Source organism: Sturnus vulgaris, chromosome 10 (genome assembly GCF_052056855.1).
Source record: "Sturnus vulgaris isolate bStuVul1 chromosome 10, bStuVul1.hap1, whole genome shotgun sequence".
Classification (NCBI taxonomy): Eukaryota; Metazoa; Chordata; class Aves; order Passeriformes; family Sturnidae; genus Sturnus; species Sturnus vulgaris.
This window is the reverse complement of record NC_142252.1, coordinates 7,093,581-7,118,574: the sequence shown is the minus strand read 5'-3', so window position 1 is coordinate 7,118,574 and position 24,994 is coordinate 7,093,581. Positions and strand designations below refer to the sequence as shown.

The 24,994-nt window shown below is 39.8% G+C and overlaps 1 protein-coding gene across 4 annotated transcripts in view; it reads right to left on the bottom strand.

The window, feature by feature from the left end:
- Positions 1-1,293: 1,293 nt before the first annotated feature.
- The window catches only part of PXYLP1 (2-phosphoxylose phosphatase 1), a 46,929-nt gene continuing 23,228 nt past the window's right edge, over positions 1,294-24,994 (bottom strand). For all 4 annotated transcript variants that reach the window (XM_014879577.2, XM_088170701.1, XM_014879578.2 and 1 more), the window contains 4 exons: positions 12,462-12,623; positions 11,452-11,578; positions 4,923-5,062; positions 1,294-3,579 (listed from right to left, as the gene is read on the bottom strand). In XM_014879577.2, coding sequence (XP_014735063.1) covers positions 2,648-3,579; positions 4,923-5,062; positions 11,452-11,578; positions 12,462-12,623 — 1,361 coding nt within the window. In that variant the 3' untranslated portion in view covers positions 1,294-2,647. The remainder of the gene's footprint in view (positions 3,580-4,922; positions 5,063-11,451; positions 11,579-12,461; positions 12,624-24,994) is intronic.

The following is a 24,994-nucleotide window of genomic DNA, read 5'->3' as shown; positions in this document are numbered from 1 at the left end:
AGCATTCCTTAAAGCAGCAGCTTTTAGTCCTACTCTTCCACTTGATTAAACTGTGCAACTGCTTAAGTCGATGTGTGCCAGTTAGTACAGATAATTCATCAGTGCACCCCTCCAGAAAGGCTATTTATCAATTCCAGGATAAATAAATTCCCACGGATTCCTCTTTTCATTGTTCAGGCAGTTACATCTGTTACCTTAATCCAAATATAAATCCACTTGAAATTACAAATTGAATCATAAATTAAGTCAAATTTCAAAAGGTAATGATTAATCAACTTCAAAAATGCAGTTTGCTTATCACTTCATCTCCACAGCCAGGTCCAAAGTTTGTGAGAATGATCTCAGTCCTGCAGCTCTTTTCTTTAGCCCTTCTGGTGGCACTGGAGATGGATCAAGTCTTTCACTGCTGCAGATCCTCTGCATGTATGGTTTAGAAGAGACTAATGTATCTTAATGACCTATGCATACACACAAGAATAATTAACTTTTGCCCTTTCTTAAAATTTATTTTTACATTAAAGACTTGGTTCTGCCCACCCAGTGACCCTTGAACATACAGGTGAGCAGGTACTGACAACCTGAAGCTGCAAGTGAAATTCACTTCCCGATTTCCTTAAATCCCCCAATCCAGATTTCTTGTCACTGCCTGACCACAGTGGAGGCTGTTTTGGCTCAAACAGCTGTCAGTGCTCTTTATCACACCAGGACAAGGGAGATGGAGCTACTGGAGAGTCCCCACTGACAGCCAAGGTGATCCAGGGTCTGGAGCACCTGACCTGAGGGTAGAGCTGGGTCTGTTTAGCCCAGAGAAGAGAAGGCTCAAGGAAACCTCATCAATGTGTATAAATACCTGAAGGGAGCTGTAAGAGAGATCTTTACAGTGTTGCCCAGTGACAGGAAAAGAGGCAGTGGGGGCACAAACACGGGAGGTTCCACCTCGATAGAAAGGTAAAGTTATGGGGTCTCTACCTTGGCTACTTTTTAGGGCAAAAGGTCTCCTTCACCTAATTTCTACAGGCAGCTCACCTTTCAGATTCTCCCTTCCTGTTTGCCCTCCAGCACACAAGCAGGGATGATGACAAGCAGATCCAGAAAGGTTACCACTCCAATGTGGTACAAAAGCCCCAAATATTCTATCAGGATTTCTATTTCAGTACTCATGAAATGTTTACTTGCTCCTGCCTAGACTGGGCAGGACAGATTAAGTGAAGAAGTTAGAAATGCAACAAGCATAACAATATACACCTTGTTCCTCCAAACAACTAAGGACGTCACAAGGAACATACACACAAATACACAAAGGAACCCCAGAATTTTATTTAAAGAAACATGTTCAAATGCAGCATTGAAAACAGAGAGACTGGAATACCAAGAGTCAGAGAACTTATGTTGAGTTATGTTTGCTTTGACAAACTAGCACCATTGAATCACAAGTCACACACTAATTTATTTCTAGAGGTTAAGAAACCTCTATCATTATAAAATTTCTAGGAATTCTATTAAAAATTGGTTCTCAATTTACTACTCCTACAGAGATGATAGTCTGAAGTTTTCTTATCTACTCATTGTTCAAATTACCCATAACAGACAGTTTATTCTTAAGTCTAAATATCCTGATCAAGGGAAAAAATGTCTAAAAAGTGACCTCCACAAGTCTTTACAAACTAAACAAGTAAGAAAGATCTACTGTGTTATAAATATACACAGTACAATATGTACAAGTCTGGTCTTACAAAATGAGAGCTTCCTAGTCCATAAAAATACTAACTCAACTACAAAGTTTTCTCGGTATTTAGTCAAGCTGTCTCAAGCAGTCACCATAGCAAATTCCTAAAATATTGATTTGTTCCATAGCACAACAGCTTGAACGTGTTCACAATGGGAAGGAGCCCAACACTTCACCATAAAACTGATTTCTAACCCTAATTTCCCACTCAGGTTTAGTGGTACTGTTAGTGTTTCCTATCTATTTCAACATCACAAGGCCTTTACGTGTTTCTAGACTGTGTTTGAACTATTCAAAGTGCTGAAAGTGCGATCAAAGAGTAGAGTTTTGTATCCCTTTTCCAGTACACTCCTCTCTGGCACTGGCAACAATACCCAAGGGTATAACAACAATACGCTCATTTGTACATGCTCAGGGAAGTATTCACACACACATACATGCACTTGGCTTTAAGGACCTGCCCCATAATATTAGAAGGCTTCCTCTGAGTAAAGAAATCCAAAAATTCCTTACTGCAGACACCTGGAATTCATAATGACCCTGACATGAACTGCTTCAAATGACTGCAAGATGGTGGTGGGAAAAAAAAAGTAGTTTTGGCTTTAAACTTAGGCTATCCAAGTATTGCTCTGGAACAGAGAAACATAAAGTGTATGCTCTCACTCTATCAAGGGCCAGGTTACATTCACCCACGTGGTTTATCACAACAGTTAACAGCATTTGTGAGCACAGACATACACATAACCCTTGGCATTTGTTCTACTGAAGGCCATCTGTAGCCTGAATGAAAATAAAACTATTTGAAGAATGTTTCAAGCATTACCCTTCTGTACTTACACATAAAATTTCAAGACGTAAGAAAACTTGCCTCTGCCAGAAAACAGACCACTGACATAAGTTAACATTTGCCTCCTCCCTTTTCTACAGTGCCCTCCTATGACATGCATCGTAGTAGCTTGTACTGTTAAAAATTAAGAACATATCCCTCTTGACAAAGTTGACAAATTTTTCTAGTGGGCACATTGGCTTGCTGGAACGTTTATAATGATCCTTGCAAAACGAGGTCTGGAATGTGACATCAGCACCATTGTACAGGATGCGGATAAAATGTTCTTTGGGCCTCTTCCCATCCTGCCACAGCTCAAAAACTAATCTGGCAGCAAATCTGGGAAATCTGGCCTCTGTAATGCCCAAGGCACTAAGAACAGGTGACAAGGTGACATCATGTGCAGAGTAGAGCACAAACACTTCCTCCTTCTTGCCTTCTGCAATACGCTGCAGCCTATTGACAGTCTGGTTGAGGAGAGGATGAGTAGCCAACAGTGCATACAAGAAGTAAAGTTTCTTTTCCTGTCTTTCTCTCTCATCCTTCAACTGGTGTCTCTTGATTACTTTGAAGTGTTCCATATTAATGCAGCCAGCTTTGGTACACGGAAATGAGACATTATGACAGAAATAGCACAGGAGAGAATCTATGGGGTTAGAAGCTCTCAGCTGCCTGGTGGGAATGCCCACAATCCTTGCCATATCCACATATATTTTCTCCAAATCGTTGTTTTTCACCCTTAAGCTGTACTGCCTGCGCTGCTCCTCTTCCAGGTAGTGGTTTCTCATGGGACAGTCGCAGCTTCCCGAGCAGAAAATGGTGCTCCACTGGTGCCTCATGTTAATTTTCTTCCAGTCAAAATCTGGCAGGAAGGTGTAGAGCAGGGCCAGAGCGCTCTGCAGCGTTCGGCTTTTCCCCGTGCTCTCCAAGTAGAGCTGCTTGGCTGCCCAGTCACCGGGGAGCAGCTTGTGTTTGTTGATATAGATTTCTCGGAGCAGCTGGCCATTTCGTAAATGTTGTACAACCCCTGAGTTTTGACAGAAATTACAACACGTGGTTAGAATATTTGCCGTTTTGCAAATAAAAAAAAAAATTACAGCTAGTAGCCTTACTGATAAATGAACAATTTGTTAAAAGGTTATCAACTTGCAAAACTGAACTTCACTTATGATGACTATTAAGAAAACTGTCTGAAACATGAGAAACTTGCTATTCTTCAGTATCTCTCAGATTCTAGGAACTAACCTGAAATATTAGAAAATAAGTTGGTTCCATAAAATTTATTTAAAACCTGGTTTAATATTAATTCTTTGGACTAAGACACAGACTGAATGGGTCTAACATGACTATAAAAGTAAGGTGTTTTTGGAGACTGCACCTCAATCAGGTTTTCAGGCAGGCAGAGAATGCTGTGCCCCTGAAAATTTATGGCAGCCAATAAAACCACCAGCAGTCAGGACACAAATACACTAATTTACATTTTGTGTGTAAACTCACAAAACAATTATGAGGTGTACCAATTGCCTCAAGCTTCCTTCTTCATCTGCCTTCAGGGAGTATTTAAATTGCTTGATATAATTTATGCTAAAGCTCTGCCTTTATCCAGCTGGAGAGTGTATCCTTCTCACGTGCCAAAACCTCTGCTCCAGAATCCACATCTCTTGCCAACAGCAAAGCAACAGGCATGAACCCGTTATGCACTAGAACACCTCTATATACCTTGCTGCAAGCCACAGGAGTCCCCAGATGCCAGCTCAGTGACACAATCTCTATGTTGTGTGCAATTTCAGTGGTGTCCTGCCTTGCTTTCTCTTGATATCACTTTGCAAGACTTGACAGTGGCCAAGGATTCCTTTCAAAGGGATCCCAGAACACACACGGGCTTGGCAGGCACCAGATGTATAAAGCATTTCCATAACACAAGCAGCAGGTTTGTCTGCTCCATCAGCATCTCTCGTAGGGGACACAGGGTCCCTCTGGACCACAGCCCTATCAGTAACAGATGTCCCTCAGGAGGGACTGAGCCGTGCTGTTTGTCACAAGGGTAACAGAGGAATTCTGAGGTGTGAAGCAACATGAAAGAAAGGTGCTCTGACTTGCTACAGAAAGGAAGTTAAGAGATGCCAAGATTGACCAATGTGTAACAGGATTGTCAAGCTATAGGATAAAGCATGGTTTCTAAAACTGTTGCCACTTTTACAGTTGAGAGTCTAAACTTTATCCATATCCCAGCATAGCCTAGGATATGAGCAACATGATAAGTTTCCATAAAAAGCATCTATGTCAATATAAAGAGAATCAGAAGATCCCTTTTCAAGCAGACTGTGCTTAACGAGCAGAGGACAAGACAGAGCTGCCAGGGGAACTCACCTGTCTGTGTGAGCTCTCCCATTTCACACAGGGAGTGACTGGGGAAGTGAGGCAGGCTGCTCAGGGATCCATCCATTTGGGCTGCAGACCCTTTGGACATATGCTTAATGAAGGCTTCAAGCTGAGGATGAGAAGGTTTCCTAGAGAGATAAAAAAATAAAATGTGAAAACTTCCAAAAGCATATGGGAAAGCAACTCGAGAGAGTCAAGTATTCCAAGTATGTCAGCTCAGAAATTTCATGATGTGAGCTCATTTCCCACTGACACAACATCTGCTGTTACTCAGGACTTTTGCAAGTAAGGAAAAGAAATCTAACTGCTTACTATCTACCAAAGAACTATGGGGAAACAGATGTCCTGTTAAAATTAGGATACCTTTCGCTAAGTAATTTCAAACAATTTCTGGAGGTTACTTTGAATTCAGTCACTAATACTGTTATGAATTAAAATGAAAAAGATAATTAAAAAAAACCTTTGAAAAGTCTCCAAACCTCTCTCCAGTTTCTGAAGTACCAATACTCTTTAACAGCACAGCCAAATGCAGGAGCAGTCTAAAGGGGTTCAAATACAGTACTTTAAGTAGATAATCTTGAAGGAATTCTCAGATTTTCTAATGTACAATGCTGATCACAATCTCAGCTTTTATTTCTGCTTCCTTCAGCCTCAAATCCAATAGCACATGTAGTTTCCATTATGTGGGACTGGAAAGCAGTACCCAGTGGCCCCATTAAAACTGGAATCTTTGTTTGGGGAACTGCACTTTTGTTCAGGAAAAAAGAGGCCAACACTGCTGGACACGTACACAAGTCAGATACCTCCACCATGGAAATAATGAATGCAGTTGGAAGAGATATTCACTAAAATATCCAAGTTAACTCACTGAAACAGAGTTCAAGCCAGTGAAAGAATGCTTAGATCTCCCACACTGCACTGAAAATTTCAAATACACCACGGACTCAGCTCACTATGGTACTGCTGTGCAGAAAGCTACAGGTACAAAAAAAGCACCCAATGTAAACCAAAGGTAATCTGAACCTTTAAAAACGAAATCTGTGATCACATTCCTACAGCACAAATGCATTACATGAGTGGGGACTTCTTTGTTAAATGTCAGCAGTTATCAAAGTTTACACAGTCACCTCTAATTTTGTGCAGAACTAAATCAGAAACTGCTTGACAATCCAACTCTGCTCCAGACAGTTCTTGTCTTAATAGGATGCTCAGCTTGAATACAGTTAATATGCTTTCATGTTGCTTAAAAAAATATAGAAAATAAATTCTGTCAGGGATCTCTTACAGAACTCTGGGATTTGTATATACTGCTCGTATTTACATTTGTTAGAATGATAAACTATTTTTGATAAAAACCTCAGGTCTTAAAAAGAAACCTGAATTGCAGGACACACCAGAGGGAGCAGTAACACCACTAAAGCATGAATGAGAGTCTGCAATCGAAGTTTACTGGGACAAAGAATTCCATGTTTGCTTAGAAGAGCCAACTGAGAAACTCTCCTACATGAGAGGACTTCTTGCAGAGCTCTGCTCCCAGGAGGGCTCATAAGAATCAGTGTCTATCAGCAGAAAGGTAGCTCATATCATTTTATAAAACTTGAATTTTCCAGCATTTAATTTCTCTTCAGGAAAAAAAAATCCTGGCAGGAAAATGTTACAATTATGCCACAACTGCCAGTAAGACAAAAAGGCAAAATGAGACAAAGAGCATAATGAGATTAAAAATCAGACTAATTTTTTCATTTTCACTTCAAATTAAAGGAAAATCAGCCAATTTATGATATTCTAAATCCACAGCTTTTTTTGTGTATTGTAATTTTAACAGGGCAATTGAAGATTTGTATTTTCAAAGCAGAGAAACTAACAAAGCCTGTTTATGTTTCTCAAGCCGTGGAGGCTTCCTGTTGTACAATCATACATTAGAAGCTTACTCCAGCTCCAGATGAAAATTTCCAACAGAACATTTTGTACATTGCACTATTTTCACAGCACAGCAGTAAAATCTAAAAATGGAAAAATTAGGTTGAGAAAATTAAACTACACCCATTAGCAAATGTTTTTTTCAGCTTATTACAGAGGTAGCAGGCTGAACCACCAATTTTCTAAATTTTGAACTCTATAAAACTCCACACATGAATAAACTGACAATCAAAATTTTCCTTAAACTCTGTTCACTTAATTAACAAGTTCTGCAAACACATATGAAAGAAAACTAGAAGAACTACATTATCCATTCTGCTTCTTTTGCTCCTTTGCTTGCAAAAGCCTGAAAGAATTCTAATAGAATCAAATCTGTGCTGATAAAACTGCCAGCAATTACTTGTGGGAAGGAAGAAAGGAAAGAAGAAAGAAAAGTATTTATCTGTACTTTGCAAAAGGATTTTTCTGAAAAAACGGAAGACAAAATAAATTAACTTTCAAGATAAAATTACAAAAGTGACGATAATTGATGATTTTATATTCCAGTGTATTAATAATATTAGACATGGAGATGCAAGCTACTTAACTTTGGATTACACTGTATTTAAAGTGAGCACAAGATAAGCACATATCTGCACAAGTGCATTATGAAATATGACTTGAACATCTTTCTGAATAGAAATTCAAAGCTTAATTCTCGTTGAATAGATATTCCTGTACAACTGGGCAAACAAACACCTATTTTTCTCAGCAGCAAGGCTTGCAGCAGCACTCAGGCTCCCAGCTGACAAAGCATTCCCCCTCCCACCCCAAGACTTGGCTTTTATTTAGAATATGAATCCTCCTGTTGAATTGGCCAATTTACAGATGCTGCAGGAGATAGAGTATCCAGGCAACACGGCTGAGGCTGCTGGGGCTGCTGGAGCAGGAAGCAAAGGAAATTGCTCAGTTGTACAGTTGAAAAGACTGAATTATCCTTCAAATTTTCTTTCCATAAGAGTAATCAGAAAATAAAAATGAACTAAAGAGACATCCTTCTGTAATTTTCCTGGCCTTATAATGGCAAGCTACCACATTTGCAAAAGGTAGGGGTATAAAAAACAGTTCAAATTTTGTCAGAAAATGGAACAGCTTTTCATTTAAACCCACTAACAATAGCCACACTTCCCAACTTTAACATTTGTTCCCTTATTTAAAATCTGTTCATTTGCCTTTTAATGATTTTATTTGTGTACAATAGAATAAATTTTATCTGTAATGAAACTGAGGATGCTTCTTTTCCCTCAAATAATTAATTTAGCTGATTTTTTTTATTTACAACCTAAGCACTGGGATAATAGATCCCAGATTGAATACTCTGGTTTTCATGCACTAGCATAAAAATGGACCAATGGATTTAAATCCTTAATTAACATTTAAATATCTTATTTCAAAAGTCTTAAAATGCTTTAATAGCACCTTTTATTGCTACACTGTAACCAGTGTACATGGAAAGAAATATTGCACAACCATTTGAACTATATTATGTATTTCTGCCAGGAACAGAGCTGGCATCCTTCCATAAAATTTCCTTTTTCCTTGAGGAGTTGATACAAAAATGCATGGCAAAAGCTGAGAGGACCAGGCTTCTCACAAGGAGCTGCAGAGCCCTCAGTGCATCACTCAGTGAGTAAACATGACCCCATCAGGCTTCAGACACACAAACAGGACTTTTCTGTAATCATACTACACAAGATTCTGCCTGCAAACTATACCAAGAGCAAGTCTCTTTCTCTTCACTTAAAATGCAAAATATCATTTTAGAACTTCAAGCAAAAATGGCATGTGTTTTCTGTGAAGTTCAAGTAGGTAAAAAGAAGTGTGAGATCAAAGGACTACACTGTGTGCTTTTTAGAAAACAAATGCAGGGAAAGAGCCACTAAACCCAACAGCAGATGAGTGCAGTCTACAGAAGAGATCCTAAGGCAGTAGTAGTACTGCTGGGGATTATTTATTCATAAAGGTCTCACAGCTTGTACATTTCTATAACAAACTCCACAGGACTCCCCTGGCAGGGGCTTGGAATGAGAGGATCTGTGAGGTCCCTTCCAGCCCAAACCATTCCATGGCTCTGGAATTCCATCTACTTCTCCTCTGTCTGATTCTCTAAAGTCAGCAGAGGCCTCAGGAGACCTTTCCTCACCTGATTCTGGTCTGGATCCACTTTGACCTCACTCCAAGTCAAATCCACACCCCCTTTAGCTCACAGTATGATACTTGTCTCATGTCCCACCTCCCAGCTCATTTTTGTGGCAGTTTCAAAACATGTGCATATTTAAGCTGAAATTTTCCTATTTGTTACTAAGCTTCTTATGATTAACATCAACACCTCTCAAAATGTCTTCAAGTATATGCTAATTAACCCAGCTTACTATCAAATTATAGCAGTCTCCTGAAATCATTTTAGCATCTTGCAAAAAGCATTTCTTCTCTCTCACATACAAACTCAGTGAGGAAACACTGCATATTTTTTACTTTTGACATTATAAATGCGAGCTACATCAGAAAAAAAATGTGTGGGATTAATTTACTTCCCCCATAAGAAAACACTACAATGAAGGATTTTCATAACATCATTCAAGTAATTTTCTTTTCATTATTTGGTTCCCTTTGGAAATTTGCATCCAGAACAATAAAAATGATAACAATAATATTAATTGAAGTTTTAGATAGAAGAAATCTCCAAAGCATGTAATCCATTTGCTTATATTCGTTCCACACTTAGATGTCACAATCCATAATTCACAAAACTCAAGCGTGACCTCAAGGCTATTTCACATATCCATTAAAAGTCCATGGGGTTGTGGCATAATCTGCTTAATTAATGAATTCCATCAGCTGAATGCCAAGTCAAATAAAGAGCAGCCTGCATATGAGCAGCTTACTTAACTGATGTTTTAAGTCCAGAAAGCTTAAACAAGCCAGACTTTCCATCAGCCACCTCAACTCAACTGTACAGCAGCAAGAAACCCTCAGTTCAAAGGCAGTGATTACAGACCCTGTCACACTCCCCATATAAATACATTTACAATCAAGCACCAAATTTACATCACAAAAGAATATAAGCCTGACAGCCAAACACAGTAAATAACTTCATGATGCTGAAGTAATGAATGTTCCACTCAAAACAATGGCTTAATTCTAGCTTTATTCAGTAAAGTCAGCTTTAACACATCTGGACAGAATGGTGCAGAGCCAACTCCTTTAATCTTTCTGCTTCCCTTAATTAGGATAAGAGATACTCTTTTACAGAAATTTTGTTCTTAAGGAGACAAGGTCTCTCAGTGACTGTGAGTGGTAAGGGATGTGTCATTTACACAGGGATGCTCTAATGGTTCACAAATCAGTGAGAGCCACGGGTATCCCCCCCTCTGGCCTCCTCAGAGCCTGAATGTGCCCTCTCAACTGCTCCACTTGGGCATTCTGTGTCAAAGCCACACTACTTCCTTGCCTTTTATGGACAGTTTTTCTGACTCCAGGGCCTTCATGTTGTACTCCTTGCCTGAAACTGAAGTGGAAACAGCTATAAAAGCTTTTCTGACAAATACAAAACTGAGGTCTCATGTGGCACACTGAGAAACACAGCCACTCATCTAACACTGTCACTTACAGTTAACATCTTTTCAATAAAGCTTTCTCACATCCATTTTAACATGACAGATATTAAGAAAGATCACAAGATCAGAGCCTTTAGGAACTCCAATAAATATCTAGATCCTATTTCTCTACTTATAATTCATCTGTATCAGTGAGTAGAATCTAAACAAAAAAAAGAAGGTTCTGCCACAAAGAAGCAGTTCACATCATCTCTGCAGCTCAAGATGATTCAGGTGTAAAAACAGCAGTAGGTTTTCAGCAACCTACAAAGACATAATGTTAGACAAAAGCACTATACTGAAACAGAAAGGAAAATGATGTTTTAGTGGCAGTTAGACACAAATAACTAACTTGTGACAGATCTGAACAGAGAGAGGTAACTACAGGAAAGGGCAGTTGTCAAGTAGCAAACTAGTTTCTGTTAACTTTTATTTTAATAGTTAAATATACAACTCCCATTTTTTTTCTGAATTTTGACACAAATCATTAAGGGAAAAGTCTGATAGCCTCTATTTCTGTAGAGTAAAAGAAAAAATAATATAAAAGGCAAATATCAATTTTCTTATGGTAGTGCTGAACTGCCTGAGAGCTTTTTGTATTCAGATGAAGGGAAGCGTGCTGAGCTGAAATGGAAGAGATCATCTCAAACAATGCACTTACATTTTCAAAATGTAAAAACTTATCTAAGAGGAATAGCAACCTAAATATCCAACTAAATAGCTTTTGCTTTTTAAAGAAATATGAAGAACTTACTCTGGTCTGAACTGGTAATATGTAATAGTTGTTTCAAACAAAATACTATGCACCACTGATCCAGGGGTTGGTTTTTTTAAACCATGGCAATACACAATGGTCAGAAGTTACAATGTACTTCAGGCTGCACAAATTGTTTCCTGAAGAGGAAAAAAATTATTCTCAAGCAAAAAAAGAGCTTGGTAAAGACAAAGACCAAGAATTTTACCTGCTGGGCACCAACATACAGTCGATGTCAGGTCTCTTTGTCTTGGGAATGGCATACAGAGGATACCTATCACCGTGTCGAATCAGCACTTGAACTGACACCAGCTTAAAATAATGAGGGGCATGACCTAAAGGGAAGAAAGGGAAAACAAAACAACAACAAAAAAGTGTTACCTGCATCCACTTTCTTTAATAAATAAAAAATAAAAAAGCAGGTATCATTAGTTTGCTTTGGTATTGCAATGAAAGAAAACACCCCTAGGAAATTACAACTTACCAACCCAAAAAAGATTTCACTTCAGATTGCAAGACAAGTTATACAAGACTGAGGTTCTTAGCACATCTCCACAATACATCTGAAGCCCACCAACCACACAAAACATTACTCAAGCACTGAACTCTGTCAACACAATAAGGTTATTCCACTTTTATAATGTCTCTTTTCTGGTCCCCATGATAATGATGGATTTTGCAGCATGTCTAATCTGGATCTTTCTGATATACTAGTTTGTGATTTATTTGATAACCATTAGTAGGATATGCTAATGAAGGACTTCATTCAAACTTGCTGTAGCTGCTGTGGAGTAAAGAATGCAAATATGCCTTCTAGCTGACCATGCCTAATGGCTTGGAATTCCAAAATTAATTACTTCTGAGGAGTTTTTCTTCCTGAATTCCAAGTCAACTGCTTGAAATGCAGCTGACGTGTAACAAGAATTACAATTCAAATATTTAACATCTAAACCTCTCCCAACCCTTTCAGTTTTAGACTTATAGCTGACTATTGGCTGGACATAGAACAATTTCCAAAAATCAAGACGACAAAGAGGATACAAGGGGAAGGAAAGAGCAGCAGCATGTTTGGAATGATGTAACATAATTCAGTGACCAGCTGACATTTGCTCCACCTTCTCCCAGCAGCAATGAACTGACAATGCACAGAGTTATCATTTCTAGGACCAGCACAAAGAAACAAGCAGCTAAGGTGAGGCCTGGCCTCCCAAAGCTCACCTTCCATGCTGCGCTCAGCAATGCTGGGAATATTGCAGTAAACACGAGCTTCATACACCGGGTCTATGGCAGGAGGCTCTGTCAGCAGATCTGGCATTATTCTCTTCCGGCTCTTAGGATTGAGCCCATCTTCCCTGACAGGGTTGACTGGGATTAAATGCACTGAAAGATACAAAACATACACCATACACTTTCAGGAGACTTTAGGGTCATATAGGATTATGGCTTTTTTATCATTATTTTTAAGTAATTATGTTCAAAATGGTTTCATGAAACGATGTCTCTCAATAGTATGCAACAACTTCGTTGTGACTTTTTTTTTTTTTTCTGATTTACATAGCCCAGAAGATCTCTTTGGCTGAGACTTCAGGAACAGACCTGGAGGTAGAACAACTCTGGATTTTGCACTCTTCTTGAAGCTGCTTGTTCTAGCAGTCTCTCAGCATGAAGCACAGAAAAAGCACCACAATAGGTCTGGTTGTCTCTCATCATTTTAACTTAAAAACTGACATTGAAGGACATTAGCAAAAGACACAGCACAGTTATGATGAGGTAGTACAAATGACTGGGAATACAAAGTAGGCAAGATTGAAGGACTGGATTATTCATGATTTTCCTCACTAATCCCTGCCCTTACATTACCACCTTGTCCACCTTAAACAGTCTGGCTTATCTAAAGAAAAAAAAAGCACAGAAAATATATTTCTTGGAATGAAACTGAGACTACCCGAAATATGTGAAACAGAATGAAATTCAGTAAATACACAAAGAGGAGAAATTAACAGAAATACCACCACGTCTTCTGATATGTAGGTGAAAATTGAAGTATATATAAATATAAGGCCAGAGTTGTAATGATCCTGCCTTGATGTGAGAGCATCAGGTAATTTATGAGTCTTACCAGACTACACTTGTAATAAGAAATTCTATTCTATTTTCTGGAATTTTAGAGGTGAAAAAGAGGATGATGAAGTGTTCTTATTTTACCCATTAGTCTTCTATCATGAGAGGAAAACAAAAAAAGAAAGAAGAAAGAAAGAAAAGATGAGACAAATTTCAAAGCAAAATTTTACTAATTCTTCTGTGTCAATTCCTCAGTTCCATCTTGACTCCCAGTTCCAATCTCAGAAGTGAATTTGTTCCACAATAAATAGTAGTACAGACCAGGAAAACCAATGAAGACAGCAAACCAAAGCAAAACACAGAGATTTTAAGAACACATAGTCAGTAATAAACACAGGCTGTTGATTCTTATATTACAATACATTACAATTCAAATATTTGTATGTGGTTACTCTTTGTCTGCCAAACCCAGAACCCAAGCATTTTCCATAGCCTTGCTAGTGCTGTTGACAAGGCCAATACCTGCCAAGTGCAGTGACTTGAAGCTTTCCATTAAGCTGCTTCAGATTTTGCTTTCAGCTGTGTTTGGTGAGAATATTAAACTGTAATTTTGACTTTGGACACTTTAATTGTGGAGCTCAGCTGCCATTTCAGAACTGATCTATCAGATTCACTTTTTAGCTCCTTGCTTAGACTCCCACTGTAGTGAGACATTGCCAAGCCCTGCCCAAGAAACTGGCATTAAGCAGAGCCTTGGCAATATCCATCAGAGGCTGGCAACTCTGGGCTCTGCAGTACATTTGTACTTGGGGGATAAATCCCAAACCCAAGAATGTCCTACAGCAGTGACTGGACTCTGCAAATAAACAGCCCTACAGACAGCAGCTGTCCACAGTACAAATGGCAAATTACAGGTACCTTCTATTGGCCAAGTTTCCAAGCCAGAGAAGGTCACAGCAACAACTCTAAGCTTTCTGAGCAGTTCTCTCTAGAGCAACCCCCAACACTGCTACTGCTCCCTCAGGGTCACACACACAGGGCTGGCTGAAGAGCTCAAGAGGTCACAAAGCTCAAGTCAGCTCAGACACAGGAGTGTTTCAGCAGACAGGGAAACCATATCCCTATAGCAAAAACTCCAAGTGAACTCTGATCCTAAATTTTGGTTGGGAGATGTAAAAGCAAAATAAAGACCCTAATTTTTTTATCTAAGGCAGTTTTAACCACAAACCCTGAACAGATCTCATTTTTGTACTGAGACTATTAAGAGCAAAAGCCAACAGATGCATACATTGACTTTTCTAAATTAAGTGCCTATGATTCCTGAGGCCAAATACCTTGTTTGCAGAAAGGAAGTCTCATTTCTAATCAAACTGGTTGAATAAATACCATAGCACTGCCAGACAAATATAAGAATAAGGAAAAGCACTAAATCTTACAGAGAAGCATCTACTCTCTTTAAAATATTAAAAATAAAACTGAAGATTAAGAATAACATAGAACACAAAGAATAAAATTGAATATTAAAAATAACACCTACAGGACTTCAAGAGTACATGTTTGCAGCTCAAAAAGCAACTGAAAGAATATTTTTAAAGGGGACTCTTAAGTCAGGACAGCAGCTATGGGTACAACTTAAGAATATTTTGTGGACTGGAAATGAACTCAGAAATATCAATAGTTCATGTCATAGCTGGCAAAACTTGTCCTTATTGTACAGTGAATATGCTTGGCTTATGTAAGGGAGAAGAAAAGACATGATAAGCAGTATTTGCTTTTAAAACACTGAAAATAACATAGTAACATATACTGGGTGAAAATAACGGCAATCAATCCAACTACCTCACAAACACATGGGTCCTCTATTTAATGTAGCTAAATAGAAAAAGGAATTACATTAACTGGGCACCAGTCTTTGCAGTCTCCTAAAAATCTCCACCAGGTGCATGCACATAAAAATAATAAATATTTCACAGTTGGGAGAATGGGAATAGGAGGGATGAGGGGGACAACAGGGAAGAAGGACAACACAAGACCAAGGAGAGATGAATCTCAGCTGGATCTGCCTTCCCAGAGCTCAGCACAGTCACCCTGAAGAGCCCACCCAGCCACACTGGTCCTCCTCACCCTCACCTCCTCTCATTGCTGCAGTTTCAGAGCTTTAGGATGAGGATCCCAAGTAACAAATCCTCCCTGGACACTGTTAGTGCCTCGTGTATTTGTGATGTTCTCTTCTTTCTCCCTCACTTCTCATTTCAAGCACTTGGCCTTCATGCTCCCTTGCAGTCTCCATTTATCCCATTTCCCAACCCTCCTTCACACACCTCGTCCTCTCCAGCTCCCTTTGCACAGCAGGCTCAGTTTGGTCCTTCCCTTTTGTACTCCCTGTACAGAAACTGCTCACACAGAGCAGTTCCCTGAAGCTCTTTGAAGAAGAGCTGACTGTCTCTCTGTAGCCAAGTATTTTCCCTACTCAAAGTCCTCCTCTGCAGTGTCAATCCCACCTCTGTCTCCCACATGGGTTTTCTGGTCTGTTTGCAATGGGGAAAACTACAAACAGTATTGAACTGATACAGCTCAGAGAGGGAAGGGGAAAATATATAAAAATAAATTTTAGAAAGCCTCTCACATGAAGCTGAAATTTGTCTTTTTTTCCATACTCAGTTCTAATCTTCCAGCTGTAAATCATCACAAGGTCAGAATACTGCTACACAGTTTTCACATTGTTTTTCACAGCTTAGAAATATTTTATGTGAATTTCTTATTAGTTCACAGTAACGTGCCCTTGCCCAAAACAGAAGTCTGCCAGTGTGCACGCAGTCATACTTAAATCTATGATTAAGAAAGGTTTTGAGCAGGATTTTTCCACTGCTTTGCCTTTCAAAGCTCATGTTTCACTAGACAGTAATACAACAATGTAAACCAGAAATGTAACAGATGATTTTGATGTGCATTTACCACAGCCAGAGCTGTTAATAAAATAGATCTGAAACATATTTCATCATCTAACTGGAAGCTTTGCCAACACTGAAACTATAAAGAATATGCACATACTATTACAAAGGTAGCTTGACAACAGAAAGGGAACAAGAACACATTTTATTTCCCAATATTCATAAACTTATTTTTATAACTAAAGAAGCTACATAAAAACTACCTTGAAACAATACTTTTGAAAAAGTTATAGTGAGGAAAAAAAGAAGGAACTTCCAGAAACAATAAAAGAAAAGAGCTTAATGCAACTCTTCCCAGGGTCCCACCAGGCTAAAATAGTTTGAAACGTGAAGTAAAACTAAATACATGGGCTGGTATCAGACAAAAGTAAGACCTGATGGAACAGCAACTGCTGCCCTGTGAGACAGAGAGGCACTGGTCACACAATATCACAGCTAAATACTTCTGTAGAATCACTCCTTCAAGAATTCTTGCAGCTCCAAACTCAGATTGTTTTAAGTCAACACAATTCAAAAGAAATAAAATCTAAATTCTGATACTAAGTTTAATTAAACAAAAAAGTTCCAGGAACCTTTATTGTAAATCACATCACAGAACCTGAAGACCACATTCTAAAATTAAGTCAACCACTTGACTAAGAAATGTCTTTAAGAACAAACCCAGTGGCATTTCAAACACTATGAGTATGGTTTTATTTCCAGTGTACATTAATTAGGACCTATTTAAAGAGCAAAAAGTTAATTGTCTGACTTCCATACTCCCCCTCACCAAGTTCCTGAATGCTACAAAACGTATAAACCCCCCAAATATGAGACAAGTCGTTTCCAAGCAAGAAAGACAAGCACTCAGAAGTGCTTTCAGTGGAATGATCATAACAATTCCTACATAGCAACTAATCCCCTCTGGAAAAATGTCAAGTTTACCAAACCAGGTATTGTGCTCAGAAGCCTAAGCAGGGAGCCTTAGGGCTACAAAACTGCCATGAATTTGACAAAATTCAGTGCAGCAGAAAACCAAACACACAACAAAGTGCAATTCATGTAGGGGAAAAAAAACTATTTAAACGTTAAATCACCTCATTATCAATTTCCCTCCCTCCTGCTGTCCTACTTGAGATACAAAAGGTAGCAACATTGTTTACCAAGAATAAACACATTTATCCATGAAAAACAATCAGCATTTACCTAAAATCAGAAAGATAGGCAATAAAACCAGTTTCCATTGCTGTTTTCCCTTGTAGCTCCAAACAGCCTGAGAAGCAGCAGCACAAGTAGCCATGTTAGCCTCAATGTTCTGAGTTAACAGAGAGCTGAAGTTTTAATCTTTTATAATACAGAAGGTTCTTTCAGCCCCATGCAAACATACTATTTAAAACAGTCAAACAGAAATGCAGCCACACAGCAGAAATGAAAAACAGCAACCCCACTGTAAATAACCTTATGCTGATGGGTAAAGAAAAGCAAACACACATGTCAGAGAGCACAAAAAGTTATTTATCCACTTCCACCTTTCCCCCCACCCCTTTCTGCTCCTACCAGGGCAGTAACAAGGCTGCCTAGTACAGAGCAGAACACTCAGGCTTCTCAAAGTCTGCTGATGAATGTGGACTTGACAGATTCATAGAATCATTAAGGTTGGAAAAGGCTTCTAAGATCATTGAATCCGATTGTTAACCCAGCACTATCATCTTCACCACTAAAACCTGGCCCCAAATGCCACATCCACACATTTGTCCTCATATCCAGCCTACAGCTCCCCTGGCACAGCTTCAGGCAATTCCCTCTTGCCCTGCTGCTTGATTCCTGGGAGAAGAGAATGATGCCACCCAGTTACAACCTCCTCTCAGGAGGCTGTAGAGAGAGACCAAGTCCCTCTGAGCCTCCTTCTGTCCAGGTTAAACACCCCAGCTCCCAGTTATTCTACTAGTTGCTCTCTGCCTGAAAAAAATGGAAGCTAGAACAGGAGTACTGTACAGAAGAACAACCCAAAAGAGGCAGGAATTCTTGAAAACAACCCAGGTGAAGGAAAAAGGTAAAGAAATAGTCTGGAAAAAAATCTGAAAAACAATCTGGAGAAAACAGCTAAGGCACACATGGGCTGAAGGGCACATCGTGCAACACTGAAGGTACACTGCCAGTGGAGAAATGAAGCAAGCTGAGCACAGCACTGCCAGAGCTCTGACATCCTGTGACCCTGGGTATGAGCCCTGCAAGTCCCAGCCTGAGCCCTGCAAACCCCCAGGTGTGGTCCCAGAAAACCCCACCCTCACCCCTCAGCAGCACTCCCCCAGGATCAGTTTTAGAGCTCTGCCTTGGATTGCAAATGCACATTTGAGTATTAATGAAGTTCAAATGTGCCTGTGTGACACATAACCCACCCTTCTCATTTTCTTCTTTTGTATCACTAAATAAAGGCTCTGACTGGCTCAAAGGTAAGATTTGTATTAACAGCAAGGGCCTTCATCCATAATGCATAAGGCCACAATCACTAATGTGCTGTATTTGAATGCTGAGTAATCACACAAACAAAAATGGGCTTATTAACCTCACACTGGTCAAACTATCAAGTACTATTAAAAAAAAAAAACAAACCATGAAAGTCTTTTGAAAGGCTTTCTAAGCCTATGAACATAAGTTTCTAACTATAGATTTGGTATTTATATAAAATATAAATGGAGCCACTAAACTTTCACAGTCTTAAATTTTCACTGGCTTTTAGTTTATTAGAATGTGTGGCTTAATTAAACAAAACAACTTGAAATCAAACCTCTTGCCTGACAGAACGTGAAGACGATTTTTTTAATGTAAGATCTGTCCACACTGAACCTATGAAGAAGTGAGAATCCTCAGTGCCTTTTCAGTCTCAATCCCTTAACTACTTTTTTCACCACTACTCTGCTTCCCCAAGTGTTTGCCCTTCCATTTTCTCTACTCTCGCTGTGTGTCCTGCCTGTTGAGGAGCAAGGGGAGAAGGGATCCCTCATGGGCAGCCACAGCCCTCTCTCGACTACAGAACAGGCTCTGAGCTTCAAGGTTTTCTTCCCACAGAGCTGCCAAATTCTCTGAGCACAACTACAAAGGAGAAAAAAAAAAAAAGTGAAGGGAGCTATGGGGGAGGTGGGTAACTGAGAGAAGAGTAGTGGGGGATGGAAGAAGGCACACACTTAAATTTAACCTGGAATAGCAACAACGAAATGCTCTGACTTAACAAACCCCTGAGAAGATAAAGAAGCCTCCTTGGAGTGTAATTTCTCCATAATATTTCAACCTAAAAATTGTGTGCATTCCAAGGTGACACAGGTACAACCTTCACACTGCAGCTGTGGCAGGGCAGCAGGGTAAACACTTCCCTCCTTACACACTTCAAATGTTACCTGCCCAAACTCTGAGAATGGATTCAGCAGCCTCAGTATGGAAGAGGGCAGGAACTTTCAAGCTCATGGGATTGACCAAGCATCCAAATGGGAGCAAACAGAGACCACAGATCCCCTCTGAATTTCCAAGAGTCTGCAAACACTCAGCACCAGTGGTGAGTTATGGGCTAACACGTGCTCAGACACACATACCCATTTAACCCACTCAATTTTCTAACTGCTGCTGCTGTTTTTCCTTCTGTAAAAGAAATCATAGTAATTTAGAGACTTTTCAAGCAGTCTTACAGCACAGTCCTATTGCCAGCAGCCTACATGTCAAGTTCTAGGACAAACTTTAAAAAAATATTCACAAAGAGTATTTAGGTGTAGCAAACAAGTAGCAGATATCATTGAATAAATATTCTTTTCATGGCAGTGTTTCTAATCAAAAGTGCTGAAAAATGCTTGCTACAGCAGCCTTAAATACCTGCATTTCACACTGCAGAGCCACAGTTCTGCCGTGGCCTTCAGCTCAACATATTCTGACACCAGAAATTAAAGCCCAATAGAACAGTTCTATTGATCCTATCAAATAAACATGGACATCTCCCATCCTACAGCAAAAAAAAAAAAAAAAAAAAAAACAATTACTTTGGAAAGCCACGAGGAATGCCGCAGCAGACTTGTGAAACAGAATATCATGTTTCAATTCTTACACAGAAACTTTAACCTGTCACGAGAAATGGATGAAATTCACACAGTAGGGAGTTGGGTGGGTGATGAGGGTGTGTGTCCATTTCGGTGCACTCGTCTTTGTTGGGTAAATTTCTGCATTACTTGTGTCAATATTAGAAAAACGCTGTTTTAAAAATGCTGCTAAGTGCTATGTTTGTATTTCCTCATGTAGTTCCTCAAACTACATCTTCAGTTTCATAGTGACAATACAGAAATAGCAGTCCCATTTCCTCCCCCAACTACTTCTCATGATTTAACCAAGAGAAGAGGTGGATTTCCCTTTATTTTTAGCCTTGCAGACTCAGTTACCACAGAGCCTGAAGCATCAGGTCCCTTCCTGCCCTTCACCTGCAGAACTCAGCTACAGTTAATCTCCATCCAAAAGATGCTGGAGATGGGAGCAGGGCAGCCAACACAAGGAACCATTCTCCTCCAACTGGAAAAATACCCAGGGGAAAATTGAAATAAAAATGCTGTTTCTCTGTTTGAAGTGTAGGAAATGTAAATTTTCTGATGCATCTTGTATATCATATGTTCACTGACAGAAAAAGGGAAGTCAGGGAAACAAGGAGGCTGCAGATGTACCTCAGCCAACCCACTGGAACACAGATCTGATTAAGGGGGAACGAGTGTGAGCTCTAGAGGATTTAGATTTTCAATGTGCATGTTTTGAAGCAAATCACACACATTAGGACGTAAGGAAAAAAACTTAAAGACTTAACATTGCTCTCCTGCCATACACAGGCAAAATGGAAGTGTACACATACACCCCAGTATGAGTTTTCTCACCAGCTTTCTCCCCAGAACAATCATAATACAATTGCAGCTACAACTTGTAAGTGCATCTTAGTTTTTCTAATCAATCCTGGTGTCATTTTCTTACAAGAAATGCAGCCAAAAGTTTATTCCTTCAGTCTAATGCCATCTGAGTTTTCAGCCTTCTTAGTTTTCAGATCCCTAAAGATTTCCACTGGAGATGCAAATGTTCTTATGGACAACTGAGAACTACTATAAATAGGCTGCTCTCCTCAGCTGTTTTTCACAGAGTTGGACAGAAATAGCCAACCCTCCTACCCCTTTCCAGGAGTGGGGCAAAGCCTACTTGTCTGCCTGTTTTCTGGATCATAAGCTAAGAACTTTCTTAAAAGGTTTTCCTCATTTTGGAGCAATTACCAAAAGCAGCCCTTGCTCATGGAGCCACAGCTCGCAGGTACTGAGCCAGGGCCTTTTTCCATATCAGAGTCAGGGCAAAAGACCAGATTTCAGCACTTGTGTGTTCGTGCTCAAAGGTAAAATAGAACAACTACACACAGCCACCATGCCTGGTAGCTTACCAACTTTAAACACCAGTATTTATATATGGGTTTCTTATTCCCAGCTGCATTAGCTGCATGGCTAGCAGATTTTTTTTACAAGGTCACAATCGGACCTACATGAGGAAAATAAGTATGTTAAGAAAATCCTTTTTGCACCAAACACAACATGGCAGGCCTCGTACTCTTGTGTTTGAGATTTAATTTAAGCAGATACATTAAATTATACAATGTGTGCTTGCATTTATTAAGTCCAGATGTGGCTCTGAAAAGAGCTTTATCGTTTCAGGGGTTTTCCCCTGCCCCTCATTGTTTCTTGCTGGACAATTCAGGAGGACATATGGCACTGCTTAAACAGCTTCAAGGATTTTCAGCCTGAGAGCAATAACGCAGCAATGCTAACTGCAAATCTGAGCCTTTTCAAGCTCTAGAGATGACAATCATTTTCTTCTTCTCCTCCTAAAGTGAAAAATTACTTGGTGTATTTTATCGTATTTTCCTATTACACTAAAACTCTACAATGTTCACCACAGAATAGATTTCTGTTTTCATCAATTTAATATACTACTTCTTTAAAATAAATACACATGCATACTAAAGCTTTTCTTTCCCAGCATGTCACTAATTACCCCATTGCTTGGCTCTGTGCTCGGTCTGGAGGGAGTGGGGGAGGTTCCTACAAGACATCCAGACAAGCACACAGATTTGCTGCTCTATAAACACGCTGCCCAAGTCACATCTTGCTCCTTCTCCAGCTTGTTTAGTGGCAAGATGCAAAAGGAGCCCCAGCAGTGCTTACACTGGCACAGTTAAGGTGGTCCTGGCCCACCACAGGCTCACTGGGATTCCCAAATGAGAAGGGCAACACACACCACACTCTGGTGAAGTTCCTCCTACTGCTGGGAGCTGCCACATCTCATCATGCTGTGAGAAGACGTCAGCTATATCAAATCAGTGTCCTGAGGGCTACCAAACAAGGCTTAAATACACAAAGACTAAACAGGGGGGAATTATGGTCTGAGTGCATCATTTTTTATAAGTATTTTTTATAAATACCATAGATCCACCCACCCACTGCTACTTATCCAACAAGATTCATGAGCAATGCAGAAAGATTTTAAAACACTGTCCTGCTTCTGTCTACACAACTCAGCAACAGCTAAATGAACTAATCCAACTGAGTTGTCCTGGAACAGATTTTCAAAACAGCTTTTATCAGCTGTGCTCAGAAACGATTGTCAGCTCTTCCCATTTCCACAGTATTGTCTCAAAATAAAGATGAACTGCTCTACACTGACACAGACTGTACTGAATGCCTCTGCCATCCTTTTCCGGTGGGTAGAGATCTTTGCTTTTAGTTTGGGGTTGGTTTGTTTGGTTTTGTTTGTTTTTTCTTTTTGTTCTGTGTGATTCCCACAAATACTGGAGTGGGAAGCTGTGCAGCAGTGATTGCAACATTACTGAAAAAAAGATGCTTGGCAGATTTCATATGTGAACTGAACACGAACATAGCAGCCAAGATGATTCAGAATAGCAGAAGAACACACAGCAAAAAGTATTTCCTCAGGAACACGGGCTACAAATCTTCAGGCTTCAGTGATCCTTTCATCTACAGCAGCTGGGCATGACACAAAAATATGCCCCATAAAGCAGAGTTCAAGACTTGCTCTGTTCTGTTGCTGACATGAGCCCTCTACAGCCCTGAGTGCTCCCTGCACACAGGGGAAGCATGCACTACTCTTTTCTATCATCCTAGGTGACTCTTTTCCTTAGAGCTCTCCCCAGACTCCTCCCAAAATACTCAGAATGTCCTCTGATGTTCAAGTCAACTGTCATTAGGACGTGTACTAGAACATCCAGCTGTTGAAACAGGAATCCCAAAATACACAGGAAAAACAAAGAAATAAAATCACACCTTAGCTCTGCCCACCACATCTTCACAAGTATTGTTCCCCTGGCGTCAAAACACCAAGGCAGAAGCTTTTGGGCTGCAAAAACTACATCAGCTCACTGGTAAAGGCATCTTCTGGTCACCTTCCTGCCTTCTCTGCAACATCTCTGTCACACCCCTGGCTGGAGGCAGAGACCCAAGCGCTGCCAGCCCAAAGGCTGACACATCACCTTTGTGATGTCTGCAGCTCAGCCACAGCCTCAGCACAGGCACAGGGCACCAACTGCTTCATATGTTAATGTCATCAGTCAGACACAATCCACAGACATCTGGCACTTCTCTAGAGCACTGTCCTTCCAACATAAAAAGCCTTACAAATTCAAATCAATATTTTCACTACTGCATTAAATTAGCACTTTTCTGTTTCACATCTAATCCCAACTGCTTTCTGTCCACAAACTGACCTGCTCAGGGAAGTCATCTCAACACCATATGCCACTGCTTACCCAAGCCAAGCCAGCTCACTTGTTTGTCCTTGTCAACACCAGGCCGAGGCACAGAAAGCTGCCATGGATTTGTCAGCAGCAAATCTCAAAACAACACTTTTAATACAGTAGAACCTGACAGATTTTTGTGCTGGGGAAGCCTTCCATGACAGTCATTAATCTCAGGAATTCAGAACAGTGCCCTCTGGATCAGAGAATTATTGGTATCTTTGGGACTCCTGCCATAAAACAGCTTAGGGGAAGACAGTGAATCTTATTTCTTGTCTTCATTCAGCATTAATATGCACAGTTGGTAAACACAAAATTACCCCACATACGTTTCCAGCTCTTTTAATCCAAGCATCTCACAAAAGTAATGAAGGGAGATCACTTCCATTTTACAAGACTTCATATTTCACTGCAGCAAGTCCACAAAAGCCCCAGTCTTTTAAATACAAACTACTTAGACTCTGACTCATTTAAACCAATCCACAGTGGCATTTACTATGTACAAGCACTGCTTTTCTCTCTGAGAGTGAGCTTTGAAAAGCGAAAAAGGGAACTAATTTTGGGAACAGAGATTACTCTTATTAGAAGAAACAAAAGGCAATAAAAAATGCCTGTAGGCATTAAAATCTTTAAAATCAGTAGAGCTGGAGACACTTTATTAATCACAGAAACTCCACATGCCCAAGAACACAGAATACATTTTTCATAAACCTTCACAACTCAAGTGACAAGACACTTTGGATTAAGCCAGTCACTGTATCATTTCAGCAATGAGATCCCACTAAAAGTACAGATAAAAGAACAAAACTACCTGAAAGACAACTTGCAAAAGAAAAATTAAAAGGACTAAGAAGAAACATGAACAACTGTATGAAGCATATTAAGCATCTCTCTTTCAGATACACAGCACATCCATAAACCCCAATGGTTTTCAACTCAATTTGCAGCAGCAC